Raw genomic sequence first — 16,530 nt, 5'->3', positions numbered from 1 at the left:
TGTGTTATCAGAAAAAAACATTTTTTTTATTTTTACAGGACAATGTAAGAAAATGGATCAGTGTTTTTTTTTTTGTTTGGTTGTTTTTTGTTTTTGTTTTTGTTTTTTTTTTTGTTGTTGTTTTTTTTGATACACTAGAAAGAGTCACGAATATATACTGACTACATACTTAGAAAGGTTTTAACACTTTACTCTTCAAAGGGATTACTTAGTTATGATTAAACTCAGGACAGTCAGGTTTTAATGAATTTAAATATGTGTAAATTTCACTGCACAGTTTTATGTAGCAACAGTTGAGGAAGCTTAGGTTTTGCAGTTAAACATTTTTTAAATAGATAAGAAAGATGTAGGATTAATTTCTGTGTATTATGAGAACTTTCTTTATCCCTTTCTGTGTTTGTTAGCAAATGCTCCATTATTTTGAAAATGTTCACTTCAAAGAGGGTTTGTCCTTCTATCAGTTTACATGTGAAACAAGTAATGAAGTTATGACAATTTTATTTAAATTAGCATTAACTTTTAATTCTGTAATTATTTATTTATCTGTGAGTTTAATATGATATGAAAATTACTTTCAGTACCTTTGAGTTGGTATTTATATTTTAATCTTTAGTATTTGTTTATTTATTTTAGGTAATTTTAGTACTGACTTTGTCAGTCTTCTATATATTTCAATCAGATTGTTGTCTGTTATAAAAGTCAGATTTTGCTTTCTGTTACATAGACGTATGTAGTACCATTTAGTGACATATATTTCACTGACAAATAATCATTCAATCAATATATGAACAAGAAATACACTTATTTTGGCTAACTTGTTATTTTCTTAATGGTTGAAAAATGAAATTAAACTATTCTGAGAATACTTATTTTCCTGCTAGATTTGTCATCATGATTACAATTAATCTCTTTTTTTTTTTTTTTATCCTGACGATTATCATTAGTAAGCTTTATTTGTACCTCATGTCCTCTCTAGACTTGATCAATTTTCTTCTCATAATGTTTTGTACTGAACAAATACTTATTTCTTTCTAGTCAACTGGACTAGATATTAGATAAATGGTTTGCAGATAATGATTTTCCTTGTGCTGAGATAAAGGCCACATAAATTAGATGTCTCTTTAACTACACATAAACCTGCATTTCATGAAACCAGATGACTGTATTATATCACTTTTTGAGTCATTAGAATTAACTGCCTTTCATTTACTTTCTTCCAATGAACTATCTCTGAGAATAAAACCCTATCCCCTTGTGATTCTCTTAAATCTTTGAGAATTCTGCAGAGTATCACAGAGTTACATTCATCTGAATTTAAGACTACTAAGATATAGAATAACATTTATGGAAAGGAGAGATTCCATCCTGCTATATACTCACTTCATATAGGTCTTTTTTTAGCTGAAAATTGCTCCGAAAATATTTTTTAACTTTCTTAACTGTTCAGAAATCCATTTGCAAGTGTGTTAGATTTTCTTATGTTTTAGGCTGAACAGTTGTTGATGAATGCGTTGATAACATTTTTTGTTTCCTTTGACCTGGTGGTTTTTAAAAGACAGTTTTCCTCTACATTATCCAACTTGCACTCCACATAAGGTCTCCATGGGTAGGAAAACAAAGTAAAGTCATACAATCATGACCACCATTTCGTAACTAGTCATGATACTTTTTGTACTTAAAAAGCAAACATCTTACTGCATCCAAACTACAGTCAAGCTTCAAGAACAGGATACTATACCATATAGAGCTTTAAAGGTATATTTCCCATTAATTTTATTAAGATAGTACTTATATCAGAACTACAGAATGTAAATTCTTCATACCCTATAAATTCTTCTCTGGCACTCACTAATTTTTGTGGCAGTCGCATATACAGTTTAAAGATGGCTGCTCTCACGTTAGCAGCCATGGGCAGGTTTAGTAGGCTGGTATACACAGTCAGGTTCAGTGATGTCCTGTACAGTGAGTGATTGGTTAGTTGCCTTTTTTTCTTTAACATCCTTTAAAAATATGGTTATGATAACATACACTAATGTTTTCCAAATAAACTCCAAGTATTCTAGTCACACAGGGTATACATTCTGGTTCCATTGTCATTGAATAAATTAAATATGTATGTGATGAGCTTAAACCTGCCAGATAACTTCACAGAAATTTGCTGAAAATCATAAAGACATCTTATACTAGGAAGATCTGCTTTTAAGATTCACAGGTTAAAATCTAACTGACAACAATATTGGTGCTGTAATGTTATTGAGAGAACCAGTGTAAACAGTCTTGATGGCATGTGCAAGAAAATTATTTTCAACTCTGTAGTGTTAGATTTTTCCAAATTGCTCACCTGTATTACACTGACGGAATATTTACAGCCACCCATGCATGAAAGGGTGATTGCATCCTTCAGATAACCCAGGCTCATGTTCATAGAGTTAATTAGCCAAATTGAACATTTCGGACTACTAACTTTTCATGTGACTATCTCCTTCAGGTGCAATGTAGCACTGAAGCTTCAGAGCTTCTTAACTTCTAAGCACCAAACAGAATGCATTTACATTATATCTCAAATTTCTAAAAAATCTCACAGAAAGGGTTACTTTGTTTTACTGTTGTCCTAAGTGATAGAGATATTGGCAGGTTTTTTTCCAGTGAAAATCAAAGTTTCTAGTTGTTTGCTTTTAATCTTCTTTTAAACCCTCCTATTTTAGAAGGAACTAATGGTGTAAAGACTTTCCCTTCAGAGAAAAAGCTATCCATATGTAATATAACCAGTTGAAACAAAACCAGTGTTTGAATTCAGATTATATTTGATAGTTTGGTGATAGAGGTATATACTGAAAGCTGGAGGAGTGTACTTCATGTTTCTGAGCACAGATACGTAAGGATGCTCTTGCTCAGTATGTACCTCTCTGTTGGCATTGAAATAACACCCTTTCCATTTCTTGCTTTTTCTAAAAATATTTACATTAAATACTATGAATTATATAACTGTAGAATTAGATATATGATTATATATGTGAACATTCTGAGTATATGTAATTTAGACTCTGTTCTTGCACAGAAGGTTTATCAACTTCTATGGTTTAAGTCTTGTGAGAAAACACCAATTTATCTAGCCTACCAATTTCAAAGATAAGATAATGATAGCAAAACTTTATTTACCTAAGTCCCTTTCATCTTTTCATTATTCCCAATGCCCTTTATCTTTTTCTTTATTTCCATATTCTAAGTATTTCTATATGTATAAACTTATTTTGGGTAATTCCTTACTACCGAGCTGGTCAAAGGTTTGCTACAAAATTGTCAAATTTCACACGCTGAGAATAAGCTAAAGTAGAAGCATGATTAATTTGGATGAAGAAAAGGGTTGTTTTCAAAGTGCAATAACAATCCCTTTAGTTGCTCTTAATTCAGGAAAAGCACATTTGATAAAAATACCTTGTAGAATCCCTTTCCTATAGCCTAAGTTATTTCAGAGTATACATGTTTTTTCTGGAAACATTGTCTCTGCATGAATATTTATTCAGGAATCTTTTTCTTGGAGTACCTGTGTATAGACAGTGCATATTTAGTGGCTTTTGCTTTAAGCTACTCATGTCATCTGAAACAATACTAAAAGTGCTAAGATTTTTTGTTTGTTTGTTTGTTTTGTGTTGTTTTTTTTTTGTTTTGTTTTGTTGTTGTTGTTGTTTTGTTTGTTTGTTTGTTTGTTTTTTTTTTTTTTTTCTGGGAGATTTTTCCAGTTGAAAGACTTAATTTCAACTGAAATTGTTTAGAAGATTTTAAAGTATATTTTGTAAACTTTCTGAAAACAAGTCTGATCAACTAATTTTGTGATGTGGTCTGGTTACTTTAAAGGGTCATGTTTTCAGAAGCTGAAGGACAAAATTAAATTGTGAACAATGTTAAAATAAGTTTAAACCAGTTGTTAATCTACAAATCACTCAAGTTAGATGCTCTGTTTACCTAATCTATAATAATTGTCCTAGTGAAAGATTTTGGTGACACTGATAATCCATCAAGAAGTAATATTTGTCATATGTTTAATGCATAAACACTTTCCTGAGAGTGTACTTAGCAGTCAATTTTACAATAATCCATACTATAAATTTAAAACTTTCAGATAAACATGTAGTAGATCTTTTGGATGGACTTGTCCAGAAGAAATTAATGCCATGTTCAGTATTTAGAATGTGTATTGTGTATTATCAGAGGAAAAAGAGAACTACAGAAGACTTTGATATTAATAAGAGCTATTAGAGATGAAGCTGCCAAAATGTTTTGGACGTGGAAAACTGTATGGAAAAGCAGCAAGAAACATTAAATAATGGTTTAATGTAAGGACTGTGAAAGTATTAAGAGAGCGTTCATATCTTATTGATCAGTCTTCTCAACGTTTTATTCCATAATTTTTTTTTCCATAACAAAATATTATAATTATTAAATAGTAGCATAGAATCTATTGTAGCCTTTATCCAAGAATAATAAAAGAGTATGGTCAGAGTAAAGAATAATAAAAGAGTATGGGGTTGGATCTATGGATTCCAGAAAGTGTTACAAGATTTTTTCTTTTAATAAAGTGTAAAAAAAGCATCAGAAGAATGGATAAAATGGTTGATGATTACTGTAATGATTTTACAGGAAAATATGCAAGAATGTATGAATGAGCTAGAAGAAAATTCTAATGTCCTTGCTAAGTAAAGGAGACATAAAAGCAAGAATTGGCAATTGTACTGCCTCCCTGATACTACATATATTTAAATTCTGCCCCATATAAAATTCAGAAGTGCTTGTAATGGGAGATAGAAACAAAACTGTTATCAAGAATCTTGTCAGGATTCCAGATAGATTGGGGGATGTGTGACGTTGTAAATATCTGAACAACTCAGAGAGCAAATGTCTAGGATCTGTGCACATGAGTATTCCAAGCTACACAGGAATTTCATAATGCCTACAGACTCATATATAGAATGTTATTTTTGGAAAGCGCACATATGAGTCTTGTAACATCTGTAACAGGGTTTTTTACACCTTCAGAAATAAAGGTTAGGATTTACAGCATGGCTAAACAATTTTATTGAATATTTAATCCCAATTTAATATGGAATAATATATTTGATTTAACTGCTGTTAATAAAGATGTTCCAGACATTTTGGAAAATTTCAAAACCACAGAACCTCACAGCTGAAATGGACAACATTTCAGTTGTTATGATTTAATTTCCTTGATGGTGAATGTTCTTTTCACATCAGAAGTAGTTGCCACAGGTAGCTGCTTTCTTGACCTCATTTTTTAGATAACCTACTGTGGGACTTAAGAATAATTATCATTATAAAGTGTCTCCTAATTTCTAACCTTTACTTCTTTTGCCAGAGTTTAGGGCCATTAATTCCTGTCCCCTCTACAGAAAAGAACTTTTCTGATTCCTTTTTGCAACTACTTTGTATGTGTTGAAGACTTCTATCACTTCTCCCTCAGTTTGTTCTTCCTTAGGTGCAACAACCTACATTCTTTCAGTCTCCTCATTCTGTTTTGTAGACTTTGGTTTATGTTTCTTCTGAACTACAGTATTCAAAACCAAATGGATACAACTGAAACATTAATAGTGTCAAAAATAGTAGCGTAATTTTGACAGCAAGCTCCAGTCTCAATGCCCACTCAAAGCAGATCCAAATAGGTCAGGGTTTTTTTTCTCAGTTAATGCTGTGATATTGTTGAGTCTAGTACATGTTCTATAATATCTGGAACTTAATTTTATAGAGTTTCTACCTAATCAGCTCTTTTCCTCCTGAAGTTCTGCAATTTATTATTCATCTGAAGTGTGGAAATATTAATTAATTCCTTTTGAATGTAATTTTAAAAAATTACTCTTCCATTTTCTGAAATTTACCATTTTGAATTCTGATCCTGCCGCACTGTAGACTTAATACAAATCCAATTAGCATCTTTTCTGTTCAAGAATAACTGAAACACTTAACTGTACCCTACAACATAATATCACTTATAACTTCCCAGATTGAGAACTAATCTCTTCAATGAAGTGCATATTTCTGAACAGTCAAATTTTCTTTATGATTTTAGAGAGAACAGAATGGCTTTGCATATAACGTGACATATTGACTTGCCTCAACTTCTTTCCTTCTCCATATTCTCTTAGTTTTAGATTCCCACAAATTAAATAGTTTGTAATTTACTTAGGATACAAATACTGGTTTTCTAAAAATTGCATTAATCAGTCTAAAATTTCATAGCCCTCCTTTCTTCAATTTGTTAAAGATAAGCCTTTAACAGTATCCTTAAATCCTTCATGAATTCTTAGAGGTAATTCTTAATGGACCTGAAATTACTAAAACTGGTTTATCTGTGAAATCATCAGGTCCCAAATTCCTGAACATATTTAAAGTTCAAGGTCTCATTGAAGTTATCTTTCTGTATTTCAATCTAAACACTTTTTCATCTGTTTCCTATGTTAGTTTTATATATTATATGATCAACATTAGCCTTTTCAGAGAATATAGGCACAGGAAAATCAAGCTGTTTGATTGTCTTTGTAATGTGATTTCATGATTTTGTTTTCGTGTTCGGCAAAAGATGAACTAGTTCCTAGAATTTCCTTTTATTATTGTTTCTAGAATGTCACTTTTTGTCCGTAATATCAATTGTTATTCATACTGTATTTTATGCTTGGGCATTTATGCATTTGTCCCTGCATAAGTTTTATGTTTGCTTTTCTGTTTGTCCTTCACATTCTGAGTTTTCACATCCTTCACATTTCACTTCCTCCATATTTCCTTTTCTGAGTTTCAGTTCATAAAAGAATTAATGTTTGAGTCTTGTTGCTTCTTTTTCTACACTTTCTGTGTTTTGTCCTAGCATAGCTTCTGCTTGGCCAGTAGTGGGCTTTTTTAAGGAATTCTCATTTCACTTGAAAAACAGTCTTCCTTTCAGTTGTTTTCTATGAGATATTTCATATCAATTGTCTCAGTTTATTAACAACTGTTTTCATATACAGTTTTTGTTCTGTCAGTGACTCTGCTTCTCAATAATTATTCAAAGATAGTTGTCACTGAAATTGCTTTCAGCTTTCATATTTTCAGTCAGGTTTTTGTTTTCGTCAGTACTACATCCAGAGAGATCTCCTGAAGTCATTTGCCTATCTATTGTTTGAAAAGTTTCTGTCAAAACATCATAATAGTTTCTCTGGACAATTTATTTCATGTTACATTCATTGTTAATTGCAAGTTCAGTGCTGTATTTTTTAAAAATATGGCTGTAACTTTATTAATTTCAGTAGAAGTATATGAAAATAAAATCTCAGCCGAGTCTTGATTCAGTAATGTGTTTTATTTAGGAAAAAAAATAAGAGACAACAGGGGAACAGATATGTTCTGAACACACTTATTTTAAGAGCATGAGATCTTTCTGCTTTCTCCTTTGCATTTTGGGTAAAATCTTATATGCTAAAGTTACAGTTTAATGCAGATGTAATGCTTAAATAATGGGACACCTCAAGACAGATGTTCACATTATGTTTGCTGACAAATTCTTATTAAATCTGTCAGATGCCTGTAGAATGAAATGCCTTTAACCCTGATGAGTGCTGATACAGAGATTTAGGTCTGTATGAATTTTTTTAAGTTACTCTGGAGAGTTTAGCTGATTAGTCATGGAGAGTTGTATTTGATGCAGTAATTGCATCTACTACTATTTGTCTTACCTTGCCTGGTGCTTATTTGTTTATTACTGTAAAAAATGAAAAAAGCCTGTCTAAAACATGAGCAAAGACTGAGTTATGTATTTAAACTGTCAAATGCAACTTGAATATTGGGGCCATACTTTAGTGGAAAATTCTACCATTTGTTTTTCATCTTTTTCCTTTCAGCTTTGTATTTGAGGAAGGCTATCCTATACTGAGAAACATATGTAAAAATCCTGTATTTTGCTAAATGTTGTTTCTTCCCATAATTATGAATAGTCTGACAATCATTTTAATTTGTTTGCTGTTCTGTTTGTACACCACTTTATGTAAAAAAGAAAAACGTCACATTGTAGTTTAAATATAAGAAGATAAATTTTTTAAAGAAAATAAAATCAGTTTTCATGGAATGTATATCATAGGATTTTCTTTTTGAGTTAACTTTTTTCTGGTTTGCTGCAGTCTTGTAAATGACAGACTATAAACTGAGGAAACAGAAGAGTAGGTGCTTTCACTGACTTTTTCCTCCCCATGTGGGTTTTCTATACTTTATCTAACAAAGCATTGATAAAATAGTTAAAATACTTGTGTAAAGAAAAGTGTAAAAGTTGATACTTAAAGCACTTGATTGATGTTTGGGTTTTGAACTAATTTTTTTTTTCAGTTGCCAAAGCACATTTTTTCTTCATTTTAAGAGGTTTACAATGTCCATCAAAACAGTGTTTTTGATATTGGTGTAAAATGTAATTTGTTAAGGAGCTAATTTAAATTTAGTGTTTACATAAATTCCTTGAAGATATGTCTACCATGTTTACAGTTTATTTTTTTTCAAATAAAAATGGGAAAGAAGGTCTTCTGACTAACTTCAGTTTGAAGATGAAGACTTTAGACAGAAAGTCTTTATCAAAACCAAAAACTAAAAGGATTATACTTTTCATTTTAGTTGTTTGTACAGAGTGGTATCATGACAGGGTACTACTTTAGGTTAAAAAGAAAAGAAAGATGTGGGAGCACTCATTATCCATTCTGTCTTTTTAATTTTTATAGGAAGAGCCATATGTTATGTTCAAGAAGTCTGACAAACCCTTGTATGGAAATGATCGATTTGAAGGTTATTGCATTGACCTCCTCAGGGAGCTGTCTACTATTCTTGGATTTTCCTATGAGATTAGACTGGTAGAGGATGGGAAATATGGAGCCCAGGAAGATGCCAGTGGACAGTGGAATGGAATGGTTCGTGAGCTAATTGATCATGTAAGTTAACGTGGAAATTTTCTACTATGCATTTAAATTTCAATTCTATCTATACAAATTGTAAAACTTTTATGATAACACCATTTGAATAGCACTGTTTTGGAAAATGCAGATATTTAAAGAAATAGTGCAAGTAGATTCACATAAATTATTTCTTTAGTGTAGAATTTGTTAAAACAAACATTATTCTGCATCTCTGCTTTGCCTATAGTCAGCAGTTATTTCTGCCAAACTGGCTTAGCTCTTCCAAGGCATATGCTTAAGTCAAAATATGGAATAGGTAGTATTCATAATTTATTTCTGAGAACAAATATATGTTTTATTGTGACAAAACACGTGTCTTTATTAATCAATAGAAGTCATGCCTCCTCTTCTGATAGTGGATCTGAGACTTTGTCTTAGATAAGATTTTGTGTATGTAATGTAAACACATAAATTATTTTATATACAGAAAGAAGAATATCTTTATCAAAACATTAACAATAAAGTGCGAGCAATAAGACAAAAATATCAACATATACTGAAGGAGCAAAGTAATGCAATGTGTATCAAAAGAGATACCATTACAATTATTTGTATATGGTAAGGCAGATATTACTTTGCATCCTTCAAAGCATGCTTTCCCAGTTGGTCATGACAATTGAACTCAGTGTCTTAGAAACATTTTAGTCAATTTGAAAATGATATCATTGTCCCTTTTTGCATTTCATAGGGTGAACTGCTTGATATAGAGACATTTGATCAAAGAATGAGATAAAACATATTCTGCACATTATTGTCTTTTAAAATAGGAAGAAGGGAAGGCTATTTTATAACTAATTCAAGTGAAACATCCTAATGGCAGAAGCTGCATGAATAACTTAAAAAAAATATTCACTAGTCTTGTTTCAATTTGCTTTAAGTTTTCAGCAGATGGGCAAAATCCGTGCTAATCAAAATATTCGTATTTACTAGAAGGGCTGTTATCTTTGTGCTTTTCTAGTAAATAATAATCTGGTATTGCTGTTGCAACAGATGTTGATTATGCCTAGCTTCACACTTTTAAGAAGAATGCATGGGAGTATTATATTTATATTATCTTCAAATGTGTTTTATACCTAGTACACATACATAGAAAGCAGACATTTATCTAGACTCTCCATCTTTATACATGTATATTTTCACACATATATAAATGCATAGGCATGCATAGCTATTAGATTTGATGCTTAGGTAGTATCATCATCTGGAACTAATTTTCTGTGATTGGGATGGATATTGTGGAAGTATTTCTAGTATAATTTTTCAGAAGCAAAGAAAAATCCCATTTTGGTATGCTTTTATTATTTAGCCCTAAAGCTTTCTTGAACAAGCACTAGTATGGCCTCCTAAGATATTCACTAAGATAATCTTGAAATAAAATACATTTGAAGAAGTTGCAGCAGTAAAGCATAAGGAACAGGAGCTTTTCCAATCCTTTCATCTTGATAACACAGAATGGAACACATGTTCCTTTTTCCCATAGATAAAATATAACTAAACAGATTAAAATTTATTTTGCTTTTTGAAGTTATGTTCAGATATTGTGTTAGAGCATCATGGATGATGTAGCTGAAATTAATCTGGATCATAACTTTTACTAGTGTCTCTCAATTTCCTGATTGTTAGAATTTTCCTTTAATTTTTTCTCTGGTTTTATCTATTATTAATTTGTGATATATTTCAATAGATGGAATTTATTTATACCTATGTGCCCTTCATTTGCATGCTGCTTATTGGTACATTTTATTAACAAGCAACACTTCAGACCTCAGAACTGAGGCTCAAGAATTTAGAGAAGAATTTCAGATAGTTACTGCATCTGATCATTCCATATGGTTAGAACTTCACATGGTCCATTAGCTTAGCTTTTCAGTATTTCTTTTCCCATAGAGAATATTTTTTTAAAGTGTCAAAAAGGTTTTGTTTAGTATAAAGAGATTTAATGAAATCAATTACTATTTCTTTTGGAAAAGTAAAATGATTCTGTCTAAATTTTTCAACCTGAGTTTCTAATTAAAATACAAGAACTCCAGAATAAATACAGAGTTCTGAAAGTTACCATAGTAGTCACATATATTTGAAAAATATTTTTAGAATTTATTTTATTTCTATCTGCTTGTTATATTTTAATTGTCAGTCATTTAAATTCAGAAAGAAAGGAAACTTTGCTGTGGTATATAACTTCACAAGGGTAGTTTGTGGCATTTGTACTTCAAGAATAAATAAAATGGATAATTTCAGTATAATATGTGTGTAGAAAACAAGGTGCACAATTTATACAAAGATGAAAAGTACCAAATAGAATTTAAATTGTTAAATAAACTTTAAATCTGTGATTAGTCACTTTACATAATTGCTTGGAGTCAAAAGTGTACGTGAAATGAAGATAATATTTGAATTGAGCTCAGCATATCATGTCAGTCTCAGGTTTAAAATTCTATAATGTGAATAGAGACTGAAGCCTTTACATCAGGCTTTGTGTGTTTTCAGTCTCCTTTTCCAGAGTTTACTCACATTTCTTCTTTCTTTGATTGTTTTACTCAGTATTCACATATGACATCATTCTGATATAGGTCTCCAAACAATGATTAGTTTCCATTTGAATAAATAGTAAATACTGAAAGTGAAAAATTAGTTCAGTGATTCCTTCCTTTTGACAACTGAATGATAATGAGTTCTTGCTGGAAAAGTCAGTGGTCTCTATAGCTTCAAATGGAAGAGAAATATTCACTAGGACAGCAAATATGGAGAGACTTCCCTATGAAAACATTTTAAATTTAATTTCTCTAGTCAAGCAGTCTGAATTCTTTGCCACAATTTTTCATTCAATATTTTGCTCTCCTTTCTGTTTAATTCAAGACAAGGATGTTAGATATTTGAGGGAGAGGAAGCTAAAATCCAGGTATCTCCAACTTTTATGGATGCATTCTTCATAAATAAGTATTATTTATACTGACTTGCTGCCTTTGCTTCAAGAACTTTATTCAAAGATAGATTTATTGAATTGGTTTTGAACTGAATTATAAATTCTGAAGAGTTCAGGTTGTTCTGTGGTGCTAAAAGTTGTTATGGCACTCTATTATATTGTATGTGATATATAGTGTGAGAGTGTAAATTATGTTCCCCTATAGCTAGCAGATACTGGTAGAATAGAAATACATACTTTTCCTTTTTCCCTGTTAGACATTTTAGTTTACATCTCCAAAATTACTTCAAAATATTCTTGTAATTGGGTTTTAAAACAGGCAAAAATTACTATTTTATAGTTTCCCAGAGATATAAATGACAGTGAAAAATCCATTGGGAAATAATTTGTTATTATTATATATCATTAAAAAGAACATTTTTTTTTTCTTGGCTCTTTTTTTGAATGACTCCGCTACAGCACAAATATTATGCATTACAAATAGACTTTAAGGCTTTCATATCTTTCATGATTCATAAATAATTACAGAAAAGGTCCAATTTTTATATCATGACTCTTCTTTTATTATATGTGAGGATTAAAAGGGAACTTTGTATCTCAGAAGAATAAGATTTTCAACTTGGATGAAGCTAAGACACACAGTTGGACAATTGGGAGGCACTAATTAATTTGAGTTAACTTCAGAGATAGCTTTGTGTTTTACTTCAGTATCTTTTGAATTTTTAAAATCAGTATCTTACTAATAAATACTTGCATACAAAATGTTTACATTTGTAAAAATAATAGTGGCCTTTTATTATTTCAGTAACAGAATACTTTCAGATAGTTATATAATCAGTTTAAAATGTTTCTGGATATATATTCCACAAATAACTTGTTGGATTTTTTTGTTTTGTTTTGTTTTTTCCCTAATTTATGGTCCTTATGTTCTTGAAGGACTAGAGCCAAGCTTTTTTGATTACTGTGCAGAAGTGAAAAAAAGATTCCAATAAGAAACTATAGATTTTATGTTACTTCCTTTCTGAGACAAAGAAAACTCTATGTGTAAAGGAATTTAGGTTTCTTCCACTTTTTCTTTTCTCTTCCTCCCCTTTTCAAATACAGTTTCATCATATATTTTGGACTCCATATCTTTCCTTCATACTTACAGCAAGTCCTGTTATATAGAGCCTCATAAAAGCTAAGGAGCTTCTCTTGACTCTTCTCCTCAAGGATAGATACAGCCTTCCTCCTCGTAACTTTCATGCAAAAGGTCTGTCAGCTGAGATTTTCAATACACAGTGCAGGACAGTTTAGCCATGTCTCTTTCATTAATCGAAATCTCAGAAAATTTGACAGCAGTAGGGAATTAGAGACTCCTAAGGAGAAAGAAAGAGCAAGCATTCTGTCTTTTTGCACCAATATTATATGTGCTGGACAATAAAATCTGTGGTATGTCAGTGCTCTTTAGAGTACTATATCTGCTTTATGGTTGACTCGTTGTATTACTGAGTTGATGTGGTCTGATGTTGACATTTTCAGATCTTTATATAACACTTAACTCCTGATTTTTTTTTTTTTTTTCCAAATATTGCTCCTGAATTAATGGACTGACATTTACTCATATGCTACTAATTATTGAACATTAGTATTATTAGTCCATTGTCAAAATATTTCTCTGTAGAGGATTAATGGATTGTAACATTTTAATTTAATGATTTTTTTTTTTTTTTTAATCAAATAGAATGCAATGTTACCTTCTCTTTTCTGTATTTCTCAGAGTGACTTAGTTGTTTTTTTCAAAACTCCCTAGACTTTAGCTCAGGGCTGCTCTACTAGTCATTATCGTCAGGTGCAAATAATAAGAATGTTTCACAGGACAAACTAGTTAATAAATCAGGAGCAGAATATCAGAAGTGACTTCAAAAATGTGTTTTGCCTTACATACCTCAGTCTGGAAAATACAGGACTTTGGCACAACGGTTTATCTCTCTTCCCTTGTGGCCAATACTTATGACTGTGAACTGTCATTCATTTCATATTTCTTTAAAATTATAGATGCCATAGTTTAAACAGATATATCAACTGAGTAAGCTTTTTTTTTTTTAAAAAAAAAAAATGCCTGAAATCTGAGATAAGTGGAGATTCAAAAAAAGAAGATTCTCTAGAGAATGCATTTATATATGACAACATTTGAGTGCACTGCTGATAAGAAGTTAAATAGGTGCTGATAAAAAAATAGTGAACTAGTATTGTAATATTTTACTTTGGATTTGTGAGAAAGATTTCAAATTATTTAGACCTTAAATTTAAAACATTTTTCTATATCAGTCTTTTAAAATATTTATTCCAATCACATTAAAAGCTATAAAGTTATCAATTTTAATCCAGAAATGGTTATTACTCCTTCTTTAACACATTTTCCATTAATTCACATTATAGATTAACCACCCCATCACATAATGTTATATCAGAAAATAAAACTAGAAACATGCAGTAGTTATTCTAACTCATACTTCTGCAAAAACTGACCTTTTGTCTCTGACCTATCTTTCTATACCTAAACTTGCATCTCAGACTTCTCTAATGTTCACCTTGACTATCTTAATGTAAATTTCAGTTGAACATCACCAAAACTTATCTCATTATTTTTTACTTGTCCTTTTTTTTCCTTCATTCCTGTCACTGTTCCTAACACAAACATTCTCATAAATGTTCAAGACCGTAAGGGAGTAATTTTACATGTCTTCCTCTTTATTTCCCTTTCTATAGAGACTGTGTTCACATCTTTCCATGTCTTCTATATATCCTGAAAAATCAACTTTTATTTTTTTCTTTTCTTGCCCACACATTAAAATAGCTCTCACTCCAGGACTTTCTTTTGTATGTTTGTCTGCAGCAGTGACCCTGTTTCTGTAGTCTAAGAAGTTCATGAATCCATTTTGTGAACTCCACGTTCCTCATTAGTTTGACCTAACATTTTATATGCATACTTTTCCCTTATGCTGCATTAGTGCAGGAAAGGGAACAGAATGAAACCTCCATAATCGAAGGGGAGGTGGTTAGTGATCTGCTACACCACTTAGACACACATAGGTCTGTGGGCCTATGGGAACTGGCAGAAGTGGTCACGAAGATACTTCCAATAATTTATCAGTAGTCCTGGCTAACTGGGGAGGTCCAAGTTGAGTGGAAGTTAGCAAATGTGATGTCCACCTACAAGGATGGCCAGAAGGAAGATCTGGGGAAGTAGAAGTCTGTCAGTCTGACTTCAGTGCTGGTGAAGGTTATGGAGCAGATCAACCTGAGTGCCATCTCACAGCACATACAGGACCATCACCAAACCAGGTGATTAGGCCCAGTCAGCATGGGTTTGTGAAAGGCATGTCTTGCTTGGTTAACCTGATCTCCTTCTATGACAAGTTGACCCACTTAGTGGATAAGGGAAAGGCTGTGGATGTTGTCTACCTAGACTTTAGTAAAGCCTTTGACACTATTTCTCACAGCATCTTCCTGGAGAAACTGGCTGCTCATGGCTTGGACTGATGTATGCTTTGCTAGGTAAAAAACTGGCTGGATCGCCGAGCCCAAAGAGTAGTGGTGAATGGAGATAAATCCAGTTGGCGGCTAGTCACAAGTGGTGTTCCCCATGGCTCATTATTTGGGACAGTTCTGTTTCATATCTTTATCAAAGATCTGGGTGAGATTACCCTCAGTAATTTTGCAGATGACACCAAGTTGGGTGGGAGTGTTGATCTGCTTGAGAGTAGGAAGGTTCTACAGAGGGATCTGGACAGGCTGAATCGATGGGCCAAGAATACTGTGTCCAGTTTTGGGCCACTCACTACAAGAAGACATTGAGGTCCTGGAGCATGTCCAAAGACGGACAACAAAGCTGGTGAAGGGTCTATAGAACAAGTCTTAGGACTTGTTCCTTGGAAAGGAGGCTCTGGATAGACCTTATCACTCTCTACAACTACCTGAAAGGAAGCTGTAACAAAGTGGTTGTCAATCTATTCTCCCAAGTAACAAGTGATAGGACAAGAGGAAACAGCTTCAAGTTGCATCAGGGATGATTTAGATTGGACTTTATGAAAAATTTCTTCACCTAAAGGGTTATCAAACATTGAAACAGGCTGCCCAGGGAAGTGGTCAAGTGACCATTCCTGGAGGTACTTACAAGAAGTGTAGATGTGGTGCTCAGGGACAGGGTTTAGTGGTGGATTTGGTAGTGTTATGTTAACAGTTGGACTTTAAGATCTTAAAGGTCTTTTCCAACATAAACAATTCTATGGTTCTATGTTTTAAGTGCTTTACTTCCACATCACTATTCCTGTTTGAATCATTAAAGTATCATTAAAACTCCTTGATATTTTACTTTTGTGTTCTGTAGAAACTGTTAATAAGAGTTGTTCATATTTCAACAGAAAATTTGACCTTAAAATGAATCTTAAAGTAGGTTGGTTTTGTTTCCCAGTTAAGAGAATTTACTGACCGTAACTGTTATATATATATATAAAAAAAAAAAAAAAAAAAAAGTATTAGAAATTCTTTTAGAGGTATTTTTCAATCAATTAATAAGTGAATTTCTCTTTGAAATTGTTGTTCTGGTTTTAATACACTATAGAGAAAGGGAAAAAAAATCTCTTCAATACG

The 16,530-nt window shown here is 31.9% G+C and overlaps 1 protein-coding gene across 6 annotated transcripts in view; it reads left to right on the top strand.

The window, feature by feature from the left end:
- GRIK2 (glutamate ionotropic receptor kainate type subunit 2) overlaps positions 1-16,530 on the top strand; it is a 427,988-nt gene that overhangs the window by 247,742 nt on the left and 163,716 nt on the right. For all 6 annotated transcript variants that reach the window (XM_042803252.1, XM_042803250.1, XM_033008456.2 and 3 more), the window contains one exon: positions 8,742-8,948. In XM_042803252.1, the coding sequence (XP_042659186.1) occupies positions 8,742-8,948 (207 nt within the window). The remainder of the gene's footprint in view (positions 1-8,741; positions 8,949-16,530) is intronic.

Source organism: Tyto alba, unplaced genomic scaffold, assembly GCF_018691265.1.
Source record: "Tyto alba isolate M040663 unplaced genomic scaffold, T.alba_DEE_v4.0 Super-Scaffold_40, whole genome shotgun sequence".
Lineage (NCBI taxonomy): Eukaryota > Metazoa > Chordata > Aves > Strigiformes > Tytonidae > Tyto > Tyto alba.
This window is presented reverse-complemented; position numbering and strand designations above follow the sequence as displayed.